This window comes from Apaloderma vittatum, unplaced genomic scaffold (genome assembly GCF_000703405.1).
Source record: "Apaloderma vittatum isolate BGI_N311 unplaced genomic scaffold, ASM70340v1 scaffold28640, whole genome shotgun sequence".
Lineage (NCBI taxonomy): Eukaryota > Metazoa > Chordata > Aves > Trogoniformes > Trogonidae > Apaloderma > Apaloderma vittatum.
Window position 1 is genome coordinate 7,258 of NW_009696711.1, and position 18,832 is coordinate 26,089.

Below are 18,832 nucleotides of genomic sequence, written 5' to 3' on the forward strand. Positions count from 1 at the left end.
ATTTATTTTAAGAGCAAAACAAGTATGTTGCATTTAAGAGTTCACATTTGGTCACCTCCAAAATAGTTCTGGAAAAATAAAGTAGGTGAGATTTGAATCACTGATTATTTGTGCAGAAAAAGAAGGCAGAAGTAATCTTCAAAGCAGTATACTTTGCAGTAGCTCAGTCTCTTCCTTTGAAGTGACTTTTATACAAAAACTGCTGGCACTACTTTTTGCAGATATCTCTTGGCAGGGATAAGCATTTTTTAAACAGTTTTATTCCAAGTTGTTTTATGCAGAACATAATTTATAACTATACAAAAGAACTAATGACTTTTGACACTCCGTAATTGTGCAAACATATTCTCTAAACAAATCTTTCCTCCAGGTTTATATTAGCAAGTCATATTTTGTTTGAAGTCCTTCGTTTTTCACCAACACGATTTGCTATATACACTTGTAGAAAGGATTATAAAAATAACATTTTGGAGGAGGTGGTAGCCCAAGAACTATTTTGTGCAATTTTCAAATGACCATAGGCATTTTGTGAAGCGATTAGCACTGCCTGCCTCTCAAAACCCTGCTGTGCTTTGCCTTTCTGGGCAGACTTTTAGTCTAAAGGACTGAATAAGGAACTTCATTTTTCTTGCAGGGCTCAGTAGCCTACGTTCCTCAGCAAGCCTGGGTCCAAAATGCAACTCTGGAAGATAACATTATCTTTGGAAGGGAGATGAATGAGAGCCGGTACAAGCGTGTGATTGAGGCTTGTGCACTGCTGCCTGATATAGAGATTCTTCCTACAGGAGACAAAACAGAAATAGGAGAAAAGGTATTTAAGTACCCCTCTACCATAACACTGCCGTTGCTTGTTGTTAAGGCCATGGGACTTCTACTTTATCTTAACGTTGTATTGAATTTAAAATATTCAGAGTACAAGTCCTCTAGAGGCAAATTTGGACATTGTTTTCCTTGTCTTAATCCTCAAAGGGGAGGAAACCTGTCCTCAATTACAAATGCAAAACCATCTTGCAATTAAATTTTTAATTTTTCTAAGTTGCCATGGTCATTGGGCAGAAAGTACATGTGAACAGGAAGAGCAGAATCTTCTGAGCACTTCAGCTTCATTTAAAACAAGCAAACAATGCCCCTTCCCCCAAAACAACCCCACCACCCCAAAACAGGCCCTTGGCTGCCGAAGTATGAGTGGAGTGGAATTTGGAAACCTGCACAGATGTTGTAGTGCTCTGCTATGGGAGCAGGACCAGGTGTTCCCCAAGCAAGTCTCCAGCAGGGTACGGGTATGTCAGCTGCTGGCTGTTCTGCACCTGGAGGTGCAGGGGTGTACAGGCATGTGTGCTTTGCCCCCTGCCTAGTTACGGGGGAGGTAGAGCTGCCCACCTCAGATTCAGTAAAGGGTGCAGCTCAGTGAAATCGTGGAGTGTGAACAGAGATTGTTTATTAAATCATGGGCAGCGCTCCAGGAACACAGCTGAGAAGGAAAGTGGCCTCTAAGTGTACAGACTTAGGTAGGTCAGCTGGGTTAATTGCTTTACAAGAATAGCAAACACTTTTGTTGTTGTTACTGGCTTTTTACTAGCCACTCACTGACAGTGAGAACTTAATAGATATTCTTCCTTCAAGAGGATTTTGATGGTGATTGTGTTATTGTAGTAATGAAATTATTTGTGATGAAAATGAGTTTTATAGAATGCTGAAATTTCTCGAATTTGCATAAACCACCTTTGGCTCGTGTCTTTCACAAACTGTAGCAAGACATCTGTTTTCAGCTGTAAATAAAAGATCGTATTTTCTTGTTTCCCCAGGGTGTGAATTTGTCTGGAGGACAGAAACAACGAGTCAGTCTTGCTCGGGCGGTTTACTGTAATGCAGATGTCTATCTGTTTGACGATCCTTTATCAGCTGTTGACGCTCATGTTGGGAAACATATTTTTGAAAAAGTTATTGGACCAAAAGGAATTCTGAAAAACAAAGTATGTCATAGTGAGATAGTTGTCACTAGGGAATTATTTGTTTCTGTTTGAGTTCAAATGACCAAGTTTATCAAGCTGCATAGTCAGAATTTTGTTTCAAACATCTGAAAAATGAAAGGATCCTGCTAAGATTTTTAGAGGACTTCTATAAAACACAGAGTTTTTATAATGAACTGTGCTCTGGTTTCTGTAACTCAGTGTTCTTTGGTGGAAAAATCAAGACAAGGACAGTATTCTCTCTTAAAAATGCTGCATGCCTGTCCCTAGTTATTATTGTGTTATACACAGAATTCAACCAACAAGAGCAGTAGTTCAACCATTGTACTTACTAATTTGACATGTTAGAAAAACTTTTTTTTATTCTTTTGCTATTTAGACACGGGTTTTGGTAACTCATGCAGTCAACTATCTGCCTCAAATGGATACAATTCTGGTGATGTCTGATGGAGAAATCTCTGAGATGGGCTCCTACCAGGAGCTGCTGAAGCAAGATGGGGCTTTTGCTGAGTTTCTTCGTACATATGCTAATACTGAACAAAGCGCAGAGAACAGCAGTAAGCTTACAGGTAAGTTCTCGTGGTGTAACCTGGTGCGTGATATGTTCTTAGTAATGGGAGGAAAGTTAAGAAACATTACTATTTCTTGTGATGTTTCTTTAGGCAGAGGTACTTAAGTTTTGAGGCTGTTGAAGGTTGTGAGATTAAATTAAAATTTAGGAAAATATGGAGTGGATCTGTGGTAAAATTCCTCTCAGAGCAAAGTTCAGATAGTTGCAAGATCAAGTAAAGGCTGGAGTTAATACACCTTTCCTGTGCTTATTAGATTGTCTTCTTTATGCAGATAGCTTCCTTGGGGATGGAGTGGAGGAAGCAGCAGCTTGTTTTTCTAGCTGATGTCACTGACTCCTGCTTCTGCTTTACAAAACAACTGCAGAGCTGCTCTGATAGAGGAATATTCTTAGATGATTGCAATACCGGATTTTAATAAGGGAACTTAGTCTCTTGCTTCCAGCCTGTTTTTTTCAGCGACTTGCCTGTCGTGATTTCCCGATACTTAGTCCTCCATATGCTCACCCAAAAAAGTGTGAGTGGGTGCTTGTACTGTGCTGATTGAGGTTAAATTGTTGGCATGTGCCTGAGGCCTGTGTGAGAGCAAATAGGGTGCTGCAGAGCAGGCTCTCCAGAACAGAGAAGAGATTAACCCCACTTTTCCCACTAACTCCCATTTGGAAAGCCCATTCCCTAGATGGAAAGCAGAGGTGTTTTATAGTTTACTTCTTATATGCCAGTCACGGGTGAAACAGAACTGGTGCCACATTTAGCTGCAGGGATGAGGCTGTGAAGCATTAAAGAGTTGTTGAATGACTGTTTGCCCGGGGGCTGCTCCTGATGTTCATTTGAAAGTTGCTTGTGTGAGGGCTGCGATGGTCTGCCTTGCTCTCTGAAGCTGCCCTCAGCTGTCCAGGCTGAGGCACAGACTGCCCTTGGAGGCTGTGAAGGAGCAGTTTGTCTCCCGGATGTGCAAGGTGACATCTTCTCCTGGCTCCCTCTCTTGCGTCAAGCTATCCTTGATGGGGAGTTGGATTTGGGGGTGATGAGCTGAGGCTCATGGTCAGGATACCCCGCTGTGGGCCAGCTCTCCTCTTGGAAAGGTCTCTTGCTATATCTTGTTTGTTGTTACGCAGCCCGGGACATTGATTTTGGGTGGGTACTGCGTGTAAAGAGCAAGTGCTATATGGGTGGAGTCTCCCACTGGGAAAAGCACTGCTCAAAGAGATTTTATGAAACAGAACAAGGCTGACCTATGTGTAGTTTCTCTAGGTGCTCCTGTAGGTACTTTGGGCACAATCAGACTTGTTAATAGTCTTCAGTGTATGACACTTGCATTTTGTGGCTGTGCTTCGTTCTAACAGAGTGAGGTTTAGGCTTAATGGCAGTGTTGGGTAGTTAAGATGGTTTGTGTGATGCCTTTAGGGATGATTGGGTGCTTCTCTCCTTTCTGACTCCTGGGAAACTAAGAGTTAGGTATTGAGATGTGTTGACTCTTTTCCAAATGTTGTGGAGTCTGGACCTGAAGAAACACCCAAATCAGGGAAGTTTCTTAATTGTTCACTTGTAGCCATCTGATTTGGATTTTTTCTTTTTCCTCAAGGTTGTCTTTTTTGACTGTGTCATAGAATCATAGAATGGCATAGGCTGGAGGGGACCTTAGAGATCAGCCTTGGGATTAAAAAGAAAGGTCTATTTCAGCAAATTTGATCCTGCCTTGTGCTTTTATTGTTTTTTGGTTTAAGTTGTGCTGCTTGGATGTGTTTGTGATTGTAAAGCTTGAAAATGATTGTGTTCTGGAAAAAGTTAATTATATATACTTTTAGACTCAGATCCTTCATTAGAAGGAATGATTCACCCTCTGGAAACAGGTAACATTTTTTGCCACGTTAGTGGTTGTGTTGCAGTAATATGAGTAGCTACAGATCATTTACGAAGTTATTAAAAGAATTTTGTCCGCATGATAGAAAGTATCTGCTTGGTTTGCATGGTACTTGTTTGTGTGATGCTGTGACAGTTTGTAGATAACTCATCAGCAGTGATTCTTTATCTCAAATGCTACCATGAGGAAGTTTTAAATAAACTTTAAAGATACACCCTGGATTTACGAGTGTAGTGAGCTTACCCAGAGAGGCGTCATTCATGACTGAGCCACAAAGGCCCTTTTTGTTCTCCTCTGTGTTATTCAGTACTTTGCAGCTGTTCCTTTGTAATGTTTCCAGACACATTTTTCAGCCGAGTGCTCGTTAGTGAACTTGTACCCTAGGTGCACATATCAGATTTACTATGGCAATCTTGAGCGTTTTTTGTTCTCAAGAGGTGAATACAGTATAAGTAGGAAATCATTGTAGCCTACAACATGAAATCAAATTTAAGAACTGTTAGGGCAGGGTGGCTTATTTGTGGTTTTGGTTTGTTTGTGTGGGTTGAAAACTTTTCAGTGATGTTCTGAAAGCAGTGCAACGCTGGAATGCTTGCGGGTTTTTATGTTGGACCCTTTCGAAAGAGATGCTGTCAAGTGCTTAAAAATAACCAGCAGTTATTTTAAGCATATTGGTTTGCTCTCATTTCTCTAAAAATGGGAACTAAATCATTGAACTCTTTGCTTTTTCACATTTTCTGCTTCTAGATCATGCTGAACAGTTTAGCTTTTGGTTTTTAGAGTAATGAGCTAATGCTCAGTATTGCAAACACAGGAGGGAACAGCTTTATGTTCACGCAGTCCATGTTTAACGTACTGGTGAATTGTTTTATGTATATATATTTCACTTTAGTATAAAACCATGAAAATTTCAGATGCTTGATCTAAACAAATTTTCCCACATCTTTTGAATAGATGCATGTGGGCTTTTTTGTGCATAAACCCTGTAGAATGCAAAATTATTTTTGTTACAAGTTCTGAACTTAAATGAAACTCTGTTTTCAAGTGCTAAATTGAACATGGAAATTTTTCTCCTTGCACTGTATTACGCTGAATCATGTTGCTTATAGAAAGCCTAATATTTCAAGCTGACAGGTTCTGTGAAATGTTTTAGAGTTGCCTTGTGTGTGATGCATCCTGTTACAAACGGGATGTTGTGGGTTAACAAGAATTTTTTTTTTTAAGAAGTGACATTTATTGAAAGATCTGATGCTTGAACAAATCTAATTCCTATGGTTGGTTAAAAACAACAGGCTTTTGCATGTTGCTTCCTGCTTAATTTTGCAGGAAGTCTCAAAGTTAATAGTACTTGCCTTCTGTTCTTACAACTTTTATTCCATAATTTCTTAAAATGGCTTCTCCTTGCATTCGCAAATTAAAATATTGTTTAGTTAACTGTGTAAGAGATGTGGAAAAGAGTGGTTGGACTGCTTTGTGGATTTTTTCCCCCCCCTCACAGAGTGAGTCATAGTGTGACTTGGTATTGCATGCTTAAATATCAAGTATATTCTCATAATTATATTACATTATTATTACTGACCTACATTTGGTTGAAAAATAAATGTTAGCTGTGTTTCCTCCTTTGCTTGCATGTTAGGACTGCATCTGACATTTAGGATTGAAATGAAACTTTGTATCTTTTTGCTTACCTTTTCATATTTACTTTTTCACCCCTCCCAGATACAAGTAGTCCATCTGGAACGGAAGGAAAGCCTATAGAAAATGGAGTCCTTGTGAATGAAGCCACTGGAAAGTTGATGCATAGGTGTGTGCTTGCTTGCTTTCCTTTCTGTTTTGTTTTCTTTTTTCCTCTGTTGCACCTTGCCCCCTTTTCATCCTGTTACTCAGTTGTGGGCAAACAGTAATTTGCTGTTTATGGTATTTGCTGGAGGAAAATGTAGCATGGCAGATCCAGCAGCCTGAGAGGTGAGGTGGCTGCTGCTTTGTGGCTCCAGGTCCAAGAGTAGCAAGGCTGAAAATGTACTCCCAGCAGGCACGTGCACCTGGAGCATACAGACACACCACACACATACGTGGCCCAGCTACACAGGTCACGGACACTTAGAGCATCAACACAAACACTGCATGGAACAGCTTCACCCTGTTCACTAGTGAGCATCTGACATGTGTGTGTGTAGAAGGTGGATCCCTCCCCTGCCTGAGCTCAGGCTCTCAGTCTGCCCAGTAGCTACCCCTGGATCCCAGTCTACCCAGTTGCTAGCACCTGGGCATACAGAGCTCTTGCGTCGCTGTTTCTTCGGTGTGAAGCTAGAATTGTGTTGTAGCAAGACATTGATACACTTTCCCAAGGCATTTGCAGTTGCCTGCTGTCAGAGGGGATGTCAGACCTTTAGTCTGTCCTAGTACAGCTGCTGTCATGCTTGAGAGGCCCAAGATGATCACTGATTATACCTTCCTAAAATCAATCTCACAGTCTATGCCTTATCCTTATGGCGCTCTAGAGATACGGTGTTTCTGGAAGCTAATGAGTGCCTGGGAGTAATTGCCTGCCAGTGTGGGGCCTCTTTGCGCATCAGTGGCTGCACTGTATATGATGGTAGAGCTTATAAAGGCTGATGATCACCAAGCTTTTTTCTTTCTTGAGTTTGATTGCTCAACCAAGACTTTGGCTAGGCTGTTACTTGTATCTGAAGACGCATAATTGAGAACTGAGTGTTTGCAGGGAGAATGAAAGAACGCACCGCGAGAGGAGGAGGGAAGTAATAGTAACCAGTGGCCTGATGATGGCCGACTAGGAGGTTATCACTGGCATTATGTAAACCACTTACTTGAGGCTGTGTTTGTTTAAGAAGTAAACACCTGGCCTGTAACACCAAGACTGAAAAATAAGTATCTTCACACAGGCAACTCAGTAACTCTTCAACATACAGCAGAGACACCGGGAAGTCACAGCACCAGAGCAGCACAGCTGAGCTGCAGAAGCCACTTGCTGAAAAGAATTCCTGGAAACTGACAGAAGCCGACACAGCAAAGACCGGCAGGGTAAGGTCTCCCATTTCTGCTGTCGAGTAGTACTTCATGGAACTGTTGCTGTGCCCTCTTCTCCCAAACTTGAGCCCCAGGTTTGCGTGCAGAAAGAGTGCGGATACCAAACTTTTGTGTAAGATGATGGGCCTGACCACATCAAAGTTTAAAGGAAGAAATTAAAACCTTGCAGCTATTTCTTGGAGAGAGGCTGTGACATATTAGGTGACCTAATGAAACATTAGGAGCTGAATTGACTCAGGTGAATGTAAGCTAAATTTCCAGTGTGGACATGAGCGTCTAATCCCAGGATACCCAGGACTTTCTGAGAAACCTGAGAGGGGAAAGGTGGCACTTACACCTCCTAACAGTGTTGCTTGATTCCTCTAGTTAAAGGTAGATCACAGGATATAAGCTAACTGGAGCAAGAATTTAATTAAGGACTATATAATTTGGTGATAAAAGTGAGTGCCAAAATCTGGAACTCCTCAGTGAAATTTTTTGCTCTGCGACTAATGCTCTTTGCTACTTCAGGAAGCTCTATCCCTACTTTACCCTTTCCTTAGAAGGCAAGGAAAAGATATGTGACTACCTTGGTCAGGTTTGGCACAGAACACTTTGCAGCTTGGGTTTCCAAGCAGTGTCTCTCTAGAGTGCAACTCTTTGTTTTTACAGCCTGATACAGGGATATGGACTTTAAATAGAGGTTGTAACAGGGGAAACTGTTGACTTTGAAACTTAATCTGCGATACAAATACTTTTTCCCCCCCTTTTGTCTTCAGGTAAAGGCAACGGTTTACTGGGACTACATGAAAGCAATCGGACTCTTTATCTCTTTCTTGAGCATTTTCTTCTTTGTATGTACTCATGTAGCCTCCCTGGCTTCCAACTACTGGCTAAGTTTATGGACAGATGATCCTGTTATCAATGGGACACAGCAATACACAGATATGAGACTGGGAGTGTATGGAGCGCTGGGATGTTCTCAAGGTTTGCTTGATTTTACCTATTTGAAAATTAGCTGGTTCAGGATGTTTCTGATGCTCTTGGCAACCTTGTATCCTCAGAACTGCAGTGGAGGTTTAAGGGCTTGGGTGGTTTTTTGATTTTTTTTTTTTTTTATTCACTCACATAAAGATTAAAAACTCCAATGAATTTAAAAAAAAAAGGCAAATAAACCAACGTAAAAAGTTATTCAGTTAGCGAATGTGTTTTTTGTTCTTTTTGGTTTATACAAAGCAAGAATGAAAGTGATTTGCAGAGACTGAGGAGCCAGGAATTGGTAACACTACTCCACTTCAGAATTGCCATAAAAATCCTGCAATATAAACTATCACCTTAAAATTCAATGGTATTTACTGAAGGAAAGTGCTTGAATTTCACACTTCTTCCTTGAGAGAAGTGTGGTGTCTTCACTGATTTTTTTTTTTTCTTTTGTTTAATTCCTTGGAGTAATTGCTGAGTCTGCCTGTAGTGAACCCCAGTTTTCAGGATTATTGTACTAGAGATAGCTAATGCTAAGTGATCACAAAATGAAGGAAAATGTTTTGTGCTAGTGGTGGAAGCATTAAAAACAAGTCTTCTTTTCTAGGTGTTGCTGTGTTTGGCTACTCGATGGCTGTGTCAATAGGGGGAATAATTGCTTCACGACACCTGCACCTTAACCTGCTGCACAATGTCCTCAGGTCTCCAATGAGTTTCTTTGAACGTACACCCAGTGGAAATCTGGTGAACCGTTTCTCTAAGGAGATAGATATCATTGACTCCACCATTCCACCAATCATTAAGATGTTCATGGGCTCGACATTTAACGTGATTGGGGCTTGTATCATCATCCTGCTGGCTACACCCATAGCTGCTGCAGTTATTCCACCTCTGGGAATTGTCTACTTGTTTGTGCAGGTAGGGGGTTTTACCTGGGGACACTGGGATCAGCAGTTGCTCATCCTCTGCTGTTTAAGGCAGTTCTTTTCTGACTCTGCTCAGGGCTCGGTTTTAATATGCGTGAGTTGAGTCGTGCTTGACTACGCTTTGCGTGGTTTATTGATTAGCTGATGTTAGCAGAGCATTTCCTTCCATGGTCAGGTGTGGAATGACTTCTGTACAGAAGATAATCCTTTAATAAAAATGCTATTAGATTTAGAGGAAATTTTATATAGCTTGGTTGCTCGGAAGCCAAATATGGAAAACATACAGGCTTTTCTGAAACTTGTTTCCAAAGAGAAGAGTAACCTTTAGAGGAGTATATGTGCATTGCTGATGTGCCTATTTGATCAGAACGTTGTTTTCAGAGCAAAAGAAATTACAGCAGCCTTCCCTCCTGTCTTCTGTATACAGGGTATGCTTGATTCGCTCTTGCTTTATTCTTAGAAATCTAGCAGAGCCAGTACAGATTGGAAAGAAGCTGGGTTTTGACTTTGTTGAATTAGTGAATCTCTTGGTCTCTTTTCTTAAAGGCAGGGCTGTGTGTGTGTTATACTGTTGAACTAAACTTACATGCTGTTCCATGAGATGGTTTGACTGGTAGTTGTTTAAAGACAGCAGAGTGTATATGATGGTCTTTTTAGGCCTAAAAGTGTTGGAGAAGGCACATATTTCCCATGTGTAAGTTGAATCTCTGAAACTAACAGGCCAAATGGCAGGGAACTCTCTTATTCCCTTTGCCTTTTCAGACAGTTTGGATATAACGATAATTCTCAAACTCTAATTTGCAGAGATTTTACGTGGCCACTTCTCGCCAGCTGAAACGCCTTGAGTCTGTCAGTCGTTCTCCTGTATATTCTCACTTCAATGAGACTCTCCTGGGAGTCAGTGTCATTCGAGCCTTTGAGGAGCAGGAACGTTTCATAAAGCAGAATGACATGAAAGTGGATGAAAATCAGAAGGCTTATTATGCAGGCATTGTTGCAAACAGGTAACAGTGGGCGTGAAATATTAGAAGGCAATTCTATTGGGAAGACGTGGTTCTGCACTTGTCAGTCACAGCTTTCAGCATGCTTGTCCAGGGTAGGGAAGCCTGTATGGGTGTGCCTGTTTCACAGATGTTCAGCTTAAACTTCTGTGATGGAATTAAGATTACTTCTGAATTTTTTTTTCTTTGAGAATTCCTGGGTAATATTTTTGTTTTAAAGTTTTGATTCATTGATCCCGATGTTAACCACAGTTGCTTTCTGAACTAAGACAGGAGTTTATGCACTTGAAAGGTTTATTGATTTTGGATGCCTCTGTTTACACACTGCTGGAACAGAACCTCAAATATCTTGCGGATTCTGTGTCACTGGCAGTACGCAGATGTCCTGTTACTAACCTTTTTGAAAACAAGATGTGTGACAGAACATTGATTGGCCACATTCCTAATTCTCTGTAGATGAATTACCAGAAATATGTGTTACATTTTTCTGTCTTGCAGGTGGCTGGCTGTCCGTCTCGAATATGTGGGCAACTGTATTGTCCTCTTTGCAGCACTGTTTGCGGTGATTGCACGCAACAAACTCAGTGCAGGACTGGTTGGCCTTTCAGTGTCCTACTCACTGCAGGTAATTTTACCTGTTTTTTGTTTGTTTTTATTTTTTTTTTTAGAAAAGGCTCTGAATTGTAAGACTGCATCAGAAAGTCAGAACCTTGTCAAGCTTTTGAGGGAAAACTAATGTAAAGAGCATAGGAAGATAATTGGAATTAAAAGTAGCACCTGGAAAGATGCTGAGAAGTTCCTTCTGTATCCCGTCTGTTTGAGGGGAACGTGGCTGAGATGACTCATCTCCTGTGTATTAACGGCATCTGGACTTTTCTGCTGCCCAGCACTGATTAGTCAAGATCTCATCTGTGTTTATGCATTCTGTGAACTTGCAGTGCTTTGGTTGTTTTGTTACGTATTTAATATAAACTGCTTCTACACTTCTTTTCTTCTTGCAGATTACAGCATACTTGAACTGGCTAGTTCGCATGTCGTCTGAGCTGGAAACCAACTTTGTCGCTGTTGAAAGAGTCAGAGAATACGCTGAAATGGAGAAGGAGGTACGTTGAGATGTCCACCACACGTGCAGAAGCCGGTGCCCTGTTCTGAGGTCTCGCCCACAGCCTGGCTGGCTGAGTTGGAGGGTGCAGCTGGGCACGTCCTCTGAGCTGTGGCATGGGGCAGAGCATAGTGCTATCAGTGCCCTCCCTTGAGGGACAGGCTGTATCTCGGTGGTAGTTCCTGTGGGTGCTTTTGAGGTGTATGCACTGATATTTACACAGTGTTATTTAGGAAATACTGTTCTGTCTTGGGCCAAGCAGTGGAGCTATAGAAATCTTTCAACCTCCTAAGCTCTTAAACATTTTCTTTTTTAGCATGTTCTTCATTTTGCTCTCAGTGTGGCGAGTAAAGAGGTTTAACATGGTTTTGTTTTGATTCAAATCACCTAACAACTCATTACATCTGCAGTTGTGCCCCTTTTGGCTACAGAACAGAATTCCCCATGACTTCTCTTTGCCATGCCTGTCATTTGAACCTGACTTGAGTCATTATTTTTGCAGCCAAACTTTATGAGGAATCTTACTAGAATTTGTTTCAGATTCTGCTAGCAGACCAGTGTTTGTACAGTTAAAAGCTTTTTTGTTTAGCACTGGTGGTGAACGCAGCAGGGTGTGTTCTCTCCTCTTGCATCTCTGTGGGAGGCTGAGGCAGCAGCTGTTTACTTTACCAGATTGTTAATATTTTAGTGCTTATGTCTCAGTGAAACTGCTTCTAGTTGCATATCTGGCTTCCCCAGTGGTTTCCTCACTGTGATGGGGGTGTGCAAGCACCTTACCTGAATATGCTAGCTGTATGATTCTGCTATTTGTGACAGGAAAGTTTATCCAGCAAGTGGCACTTGGGATAGCAAAGCCCTTGGCTTACATATACCATTTCATCTGCCTTGGGGCAGCTCTTTCTCTCTTTTCTCATCATCATCACAGTTCCTTTTGTGAATTACACACTAACAAGGATTTTTCTTAATTGCTTTCTTTGAGTCCTCTGAGCCCATGTCTGGTTGAAGGCAGGACTGACCAGATAAGTTTCTGTGGTTCTTCCAGGCCGAATGGAGTATTGAACAAACCGCCCCAGCAAGTACCTGGCCTGAGGAAGGGAAGGTTGAGTTTCGAGGCTATGGTTTACGTTACCAGGAAGATTTGGATTTGGTTCTGAAAAACATAAATGTTACCATAAATGGGGGTGAGAAGGTAATGAACTTGAGTTTATAATAGAGTGTCACTGCTTGTAAGTCTGCATGCATAAGGCAAAGAGAGGTCTAACCCGGTTTTGTGATGTGTCTTCGGTCCTTAAGAGCTAGAAGAGCTTCTATAGAATCAGTCTTATGGCAACTGGTTGATGTAGGGGGCTCTTTTATCCTTTCCAGGGTGTGTCCTGTATCATGGGATAAAGATGGACTGTCATGTGGGCTTGTGAAGTATCATTTGGTCTGATTTCATAAGAAAGCGGGGTTTATGCTGTCTTTTCTCCCTTTCCGAGGAAATTTTGTTAATTTCTTTACCATAAGCTAAGAGGAGTACAGATTGAAGAGAGATTAGATTAATTATAGATTCAAGAAAATGAGCTACTAAATGAAGGGGGAAGCTCTGATGTAGTGAGGCAGAAGTTGCCAGGTGAGACTCTGCAAGAAAAAAAAGGAACTTCAGAGTAAATTCTCTGGATCTAGTCAATCTAATGATGATATATGTGTCTGTCTGCTCCTGCTTCCTTGTATCCCACCAGATTGGAATAGTTGGAAGAACAGGAGCTGGAAAGTCCTCGCTTACTTTAGGTTTGTTTCGAATTAATGAAGCAGCTGAGGGAGAAATTATTATTGATGGAATTAATATTGCGAAGATCGGGCTCCATGACTTGCGCTTCAAGATCACCATCATCCCTCAGGTAGGTGCAACATCCTGCCATTACCAGAATTTGTTCTGTAACAACATGGTTTCTGTAATGTACTGGGGAGAATATAATTGTTCTTGTTCTGATCTATAGCTGTGATCAGCACCCCATGCTGATCACTTAAATGCCAGAGCTTTGCCTGAGTGGGGAGATCTCATCCCAGCTGAACACTGGATGGAGTCCCTTAGTTAACTGGGACCATTGCTCTTTTGGCCAGCAGAGGGGAAGTGAAGTCTAAGTGTTTCCACTTGTGGAGAGCCCTCCGGGGAGGATTTGAGAGATCAATTTCCACTTGTGTTTGTTTCTTTCTTCTTAAAAATTGAATGAAGTTACTGTGTAGTCTAGTTGTGAGGGATTAGGTTTTTGCATTGCTGTTTCAGGCTTGATAGGCACTCTTCGGGCCTTTGTACAGAGCGTTCTGACTGGCAGGATCTTGTGAGCGAGGTATGCAGTACTGTTCACTCACAGAAACATGTGTGTAACCGTCCCAGTCTAGCCCCCAGCAACTGTGGGTTTGATCGTCCAGAATGTCTGTAAATACGACTTTACAAGCACTGGTCTTACAAGTCTTGAGTTTTCTTGTTCTTACTGTGTAGCTTCTATTGCCTGCCTTTTCTGATTCAAAGTAAGACCATAAAATGTGTTTATATAAATCCCGGTTGTAGCACAATGTCAAAACCAAGCGCACTGTAAGAAGCATTCTGCACCACTTCCTTTGGAAATTTGGGGTGGATTTTGCTTTCTCCTTTTCATCAGTTTACGTCACTAACACTATTAGGTCAGAAGCATCTCCAGAATAGTATTTCTCCATGTCCAAGGAAAAAAAAGCGTTAATTTCATTAATATTGCAGCTGAAGACTTTTGAAATATTTGCAGATGGTGCAATTCCCAAGGAAGTGGAAAGTTGACCTAGTAGTCCCTGCTGGCAGAAGACTGGGCAGACAGTGCATGTTCTTTAATTTGGTAGCCCAGTAAAAAGAAAGTTGGCTGGTGGATTGGTTTTTTTGGTGGTTTTTGTTTGTTTGTTTCTGCTTTTTTATTTTTCTGTTCTGGATTCATGAGTTACTGACTCATGGAAAGATCTGGAGTGTCATAGTTGACAGAGGGCAGGCCCCCAAGAGGAATGAGAGTGAGGGACAGTAACTTGCTGTTATGGGAAAAAATGAGGTCTCATTCCTAAATTCGGTAGAGTGGCTGGCTTGCAGCTGCATCTGGACGTGTTGTTTTCCTTTCTATCTAAGAAATATTTTTGGAGGACTTGCCACGTTCTGTGTGCATTGTCTATTAACTCTTCCTATGACTAGGATCCCATACTGTTTTCTGGCTCTCTGCGTATGAATCTTGATCCTTTTGACCAACACTCCGATGAAGACATTTGGAGGTCTTTGGAATTGGCTCACCTGAAAAACTTTGTGTCGTCCCTTCCTGATAAACTTAATCATGAATGTGCTGAAGGTGGAGAGAACCTCAGGTATGTAAAAGAGCCATGCTTGTGAAAATTGCCTTAAGAACTAAATGAGAACTGAGAGAGGTGCGTGTGTGCCCTCCCATCTGCAACGAGACCTTCCACGTCCAGAAGCTTCACAGCTCACTCGGGACAGTGCGTAGCTTGACCCTCGCAATAGCAGTGCAGTGTATATGAGAACGCGGGGAGGGAGCTGGGTAATTCTTAATGCACGACCAGGCAATCAGCCAACTAGGTTTGATTCAGTGTATTTTAAACTCAAGTTTGTCAATTTAAAGTAATTAAAGAAATACTCAGAATGTTGTGAGGTTTGGCAGCTTGGACAATCTTGGAAAGGGTTTTAGTAGCAGCAGCCTGCTACTTGTAGTGGATATTCTGAACTTTCCATGGCCCTTGCCCAAAAGATGCGGTTTTTCTAAGGAAGTTGTTAGCTTGTTACTTCACAGAGATATACGTTCAGTCTGTAGAAACCATTTGAAGTCCAGTCCACAGCACTACATTGATTCCGGGAATCAGCCTGATGTGGTTATGCCGAAGGTATTCTCTTACTCTGTTACCGAGACACTGTTGTGAGGGGGATGTAGCTTCAGATGCTGTTAGATACTCTGCAGTGAAGTGTTAAGACTGATGTCATCTATTCTGCTGGATTCTTGGCACCTGTACTTTAGAGGAGTTCACAGAATCACAGAATGTTCGGAGTTGGAAGGGACCTCAAAAGATCATCTAGTCCAGCCCCCCTGCCAGAGCAGGATCACCTACAGTAGATCGCACAAGAACGTGTCCAGGCAGGTTTTGAATGTCTCCAAAGAATGAGACTCCACAACCTCCCTGGGCAGCCTGTTCCAGTGCTCTGTCACCCTCACTGTGAAAAAGTTTTTTCTAATATTTTGTGGAACCTCTTATGTTCCAGCTTGTATCCTTGCCCCTTGTCCTGTTATTGGACGTCGCTGAAAAGAGCCTGACTCCATCCTCCGGACACTCCCCTTTGATGTATTTGTAAACATTCATGAGATCACCCCTCAGACTCCTTCTCCAACCTAAAGATACCCAGCTCCTCCAGCCTTTCCTCGTAAGGGAGATGTTCCACTCCCTTAATCATCTATGTGGCTCTGCACTGAACTCTCTCGAGCAGTTCCCTGTCTCTCTTTTGCCTCACGAGGGCAGAGGAGAAGGGCACAACCTACTAGCTACTTCCCTTCTAACACACCCCAGGATGCCGTTGGCCTTCTTGGCCACGAAGGCACTTTGCTGGCTCATGGGCTTCTGGCTGTCCACTAGAACCCCCAGGTCCCTTTCTCCTACACTGCTCTCCAGCAGGTCAGTCCCCAGCCTGTACTGGCACATGGGGTTATTCTTTCCCAAGTGCAAAACTCTGCACTTGCCCTTATTGAACTTCATAAGATTTCTTCCAACCCAGCCCTCCAGCCTGTCCGGGTCTCTCTGAATGGCTGCACAGCCTGCTGGTGTGTCAACTGCTCCTCCCAGTTTTGTGTCGTCAGCAAACTTGCTGACAACGCTCTCTAATCCTGCATCCAGGTCATTGATGAATATATGGAAAAGCACTGGCCCCCGCACTGACCCCAGAGGGACCCCACTAGATGCAGGCCTCCAACTAGACTCTGCCTCATTGACTACAACTCTCTGACTTCTTCCCTTCAACCAATTTGCGACCCACCTCACTACTTGGTCATCCAGACCACACTCCTCAGTTTACCTATGAGGATGCTGTGGGAGACGATGTCACATGCTTTACTGATATCCAGATAGACCACATCCACTGCATGGCCATCATCCATCCACCTGGTTATGTCTTCATAAAAGTCTATCAGATTGGTCAAACATAACTTACCCTTGGCAAAGCCAAGCTGACTGCTCCTAATAGTTCTTAGAATTAATTGTTTGGCTTCAAAATGAATACTGAAAACTTGTTCTGACTCTTTTTCCCCACTCTCTCATCCCTTCTGCATAGTGTGGGACAGCGCCAGCTGGTGTGCCTGGCACGAGCTCTGCTCAGGAAGTCCAAAATCCTGGTTCTAGATGAAGCCACAGCTGCTGTTGATCTTGAAACAGATAAGCTTATACAGTCAACAATAAGGTCTCAATTTGAAGAATGTACTGTATTAACTATAGCACATCGTCTGAACACAATCATGGACTACACAAGGTAAAATAATACCACTTTTATCTTGAAGAATGGCATGTGTGACCTGCATTGTGCTCTAGTTAAATGAGCATCTTCACATTAGCTAAATGTTTGCCTGTGCATTTTTAGCTACCTCCTGCAGAGCTGCTGGAATCCCTGTTTTGGGGAGGGGTGGGTATGTGTGTTCTGTCTGTGCTTGACCTGGGGAGCAACTCTGATCCCTCTGTCGTGCTTGCTGTCGTGCCATTTCTCTCTGGGAAGGTGAAGGAGGTGAGAACAGGAGTATGTTCCTGGTCTTGCCCTAATTTAGGCACAGCTGGAAGACGCATCAGAGCTTTAGGGAGCTCATGCCCTAAACTAGGCTCACACAGCATAACAAATCAAAGGGGCAGGTCCTGTGCTTGTCTGAAGTTTGATGTTTCATTTTCTGTCACTTTTGATTATAGTTCCTGTGGCCTCCCTCATCCTCAGCTGCCTTGCTAAGGTGTGTGGTTGAGGGCAGAGTTGTTGTCCCATAATTTCAGTTTTATCACAGAATGGCAGAGAGGAAAGTAACTGGTGATGAGATTGTTGTAGGCTCTTGTAGACCTCTCTGTGCTGTCAGTAGTGAAAGAGACAGGAGCACCGCCTTTCCCAGGCCCAGCACCAGCGGTACTGTCACCAGATGCACACCCAGTTCAGTCACTGTAGTGAGTAGCCCTGTGCTGTGGTGCCTGCTAAGGGCTTTAGTGAGCAGCTCTGCAGGGTGGAGGTGGCTGAAGGCAGCGTTTCAGCTGTGCTCTGGCTTTACTGACTGCGGTTACTTGCTTTGTAAACTTAGTAATGCCGGTTGTGTGTTTGTTTTGCCTAAGCTCTGTGTTTGTCGGCAGAAGCTGTGTTGTGTAAGGGTAATTGATGTGGTGCAGTGTTCTGGGAAGGTTATTGCAGATTTTATGAGGTCTGAGTGACCCACCCTCACCTTCACAAGAAGTGCTGCCCTCTACCTTCTGGCTGGCTCAGGGCAGTCACAAGTCTCATGGCTGCCTGCAAATGACTGAGTAAACATATGTGATGTTAAAAAATGGACCAGACAGACCATCTGCAGTGAGGTCAGGAAGGGCAGAGTTGAGAACCTCTGTCCATTCATACAGTCTGGGCTGTCTCTGCTTGCGTATAGTTGCTGTGCTGCAGTGTCTGTACATACACATCTGTGTTTGCTGGCTTTCTTCTTCTGACCATTTTTTTTTTTTTCCCCTTGTTTTACAGAGTTTTAGTCCTGGACAGAGGAGAAGTGGTGGAGTGTGGTAGCCCAGACCACCTACTTCAGGAAAAAGGCATTTTCTACAGCATGGCCAAAGATTCGGGCTTGGTGTAGCATTTGAACTTGGCTAGTTCCTGTGGGGAAGAGGGAGTTGATAAACGGGGAGAACTGTAACTTCCCCTGAGCTGGTGTGACGCATACAGTTCAGTTTCTGGCATAATGAAGTCAGCCAGAGTATGGTGAATGGAAATAACATAAAAATGCAATTTATTCTTTTTCTTTTAGTCTCCTTAGTATTAATTTTAGCCAGCTTTAGGAGAAACATGTACACTGTGCAAAACACTCCAGGGACTTTTAATTTTTGCCTGAAATCTGTCATTGATGCATCACTCCACCTTACGTTCGAGGACATAGAGAACTTCACAGGAGCTGTTTCTTTTCATCTGCTCTTATGTTCTGAAGCCCTCTTTTTTGTTGTTTAAAACACTTTTGCAAATGCTAGTTATTTGCTTGTTTGCTGATTCCTCATTTGATGAGCCATCTATTGTAGGATGCGCTTGGAACATTTTGTGGTGTATAGTACTATAGTCCAAAGATTTTTCTTGTGAAATAATGTGTGCCAGACTTTCTCACTATGGCATTTACTGTACCTGGTTCA

At 42.6% G+C, this 18,832-nt stretch overlaps 1 protein-coding gene across 1 annotated transcript in view; it reads left to right on the top strand.

Annotated features, from left to right (window-relative positions):
* ABCC1 (ATP-binding cassette, sub-family C (CFTR/MRP), member 1) overlaps positions 1–18,482 on the top strand; it is a gene marked incomplete at its 5' end in the record, with an annotated part of 24,840 nt that extends 6,358 nt beyond the window's left edge. The window contains 16 exons of the mRNA XM_009876057.1: positions 635–811; positions 1,806–1,973; positions 2,350–2,527; positions 4,348–4,392; positions 6,123–6,207; positions 7,307–7,445; positions 8,210–8,417; positions 9,019–9,329; positions 10,142–10,341; positions 10,837–10,963; positions 11,340–11,441; positions 12,483–12,629; positions 13,162–13,320; positions 14,631–14,797; positions 16,761–16,955; positions 18,180–18,482. Coding sequence (XP_009874359.1) covers positions 635–811; positions 1,806–1,973; positions 2,350–2,527; positions 4,348–4,392; positions 6,123–6,207; positions 7,307–7,445; positions 8,210–8,417; positions 9,019–9,329; positions 10,142–10,341; positions 10,837–10,963; positions 11,340–11,441; positions 12,483–12,629; positions 13,162–13,320; positions 14,631–14,797; positions 16,761–16,955; positions 18,180–18,288 — 2,517 coding nt within the window. The remainder of the gene's footprint in view (positions 1–634; positions 812–1,805; positions 1,974–2,349; positions 2,528–4,347; positions 4,393–6,122; positions 6,208–7,306; positions 7,446–8,209; positions 8,418–9,018; positions 9,330–10,141; positions 10,342–10,836; positions 10,964–11,339; positions 11,442–12,482; positions 12,630–13,161; positions 13,321–14,630; positions 14,798–16,760; positions 16,956–18,179) is intronic.
* Positions 18,483–18,832: the final 350 nt, after the last annotated feature.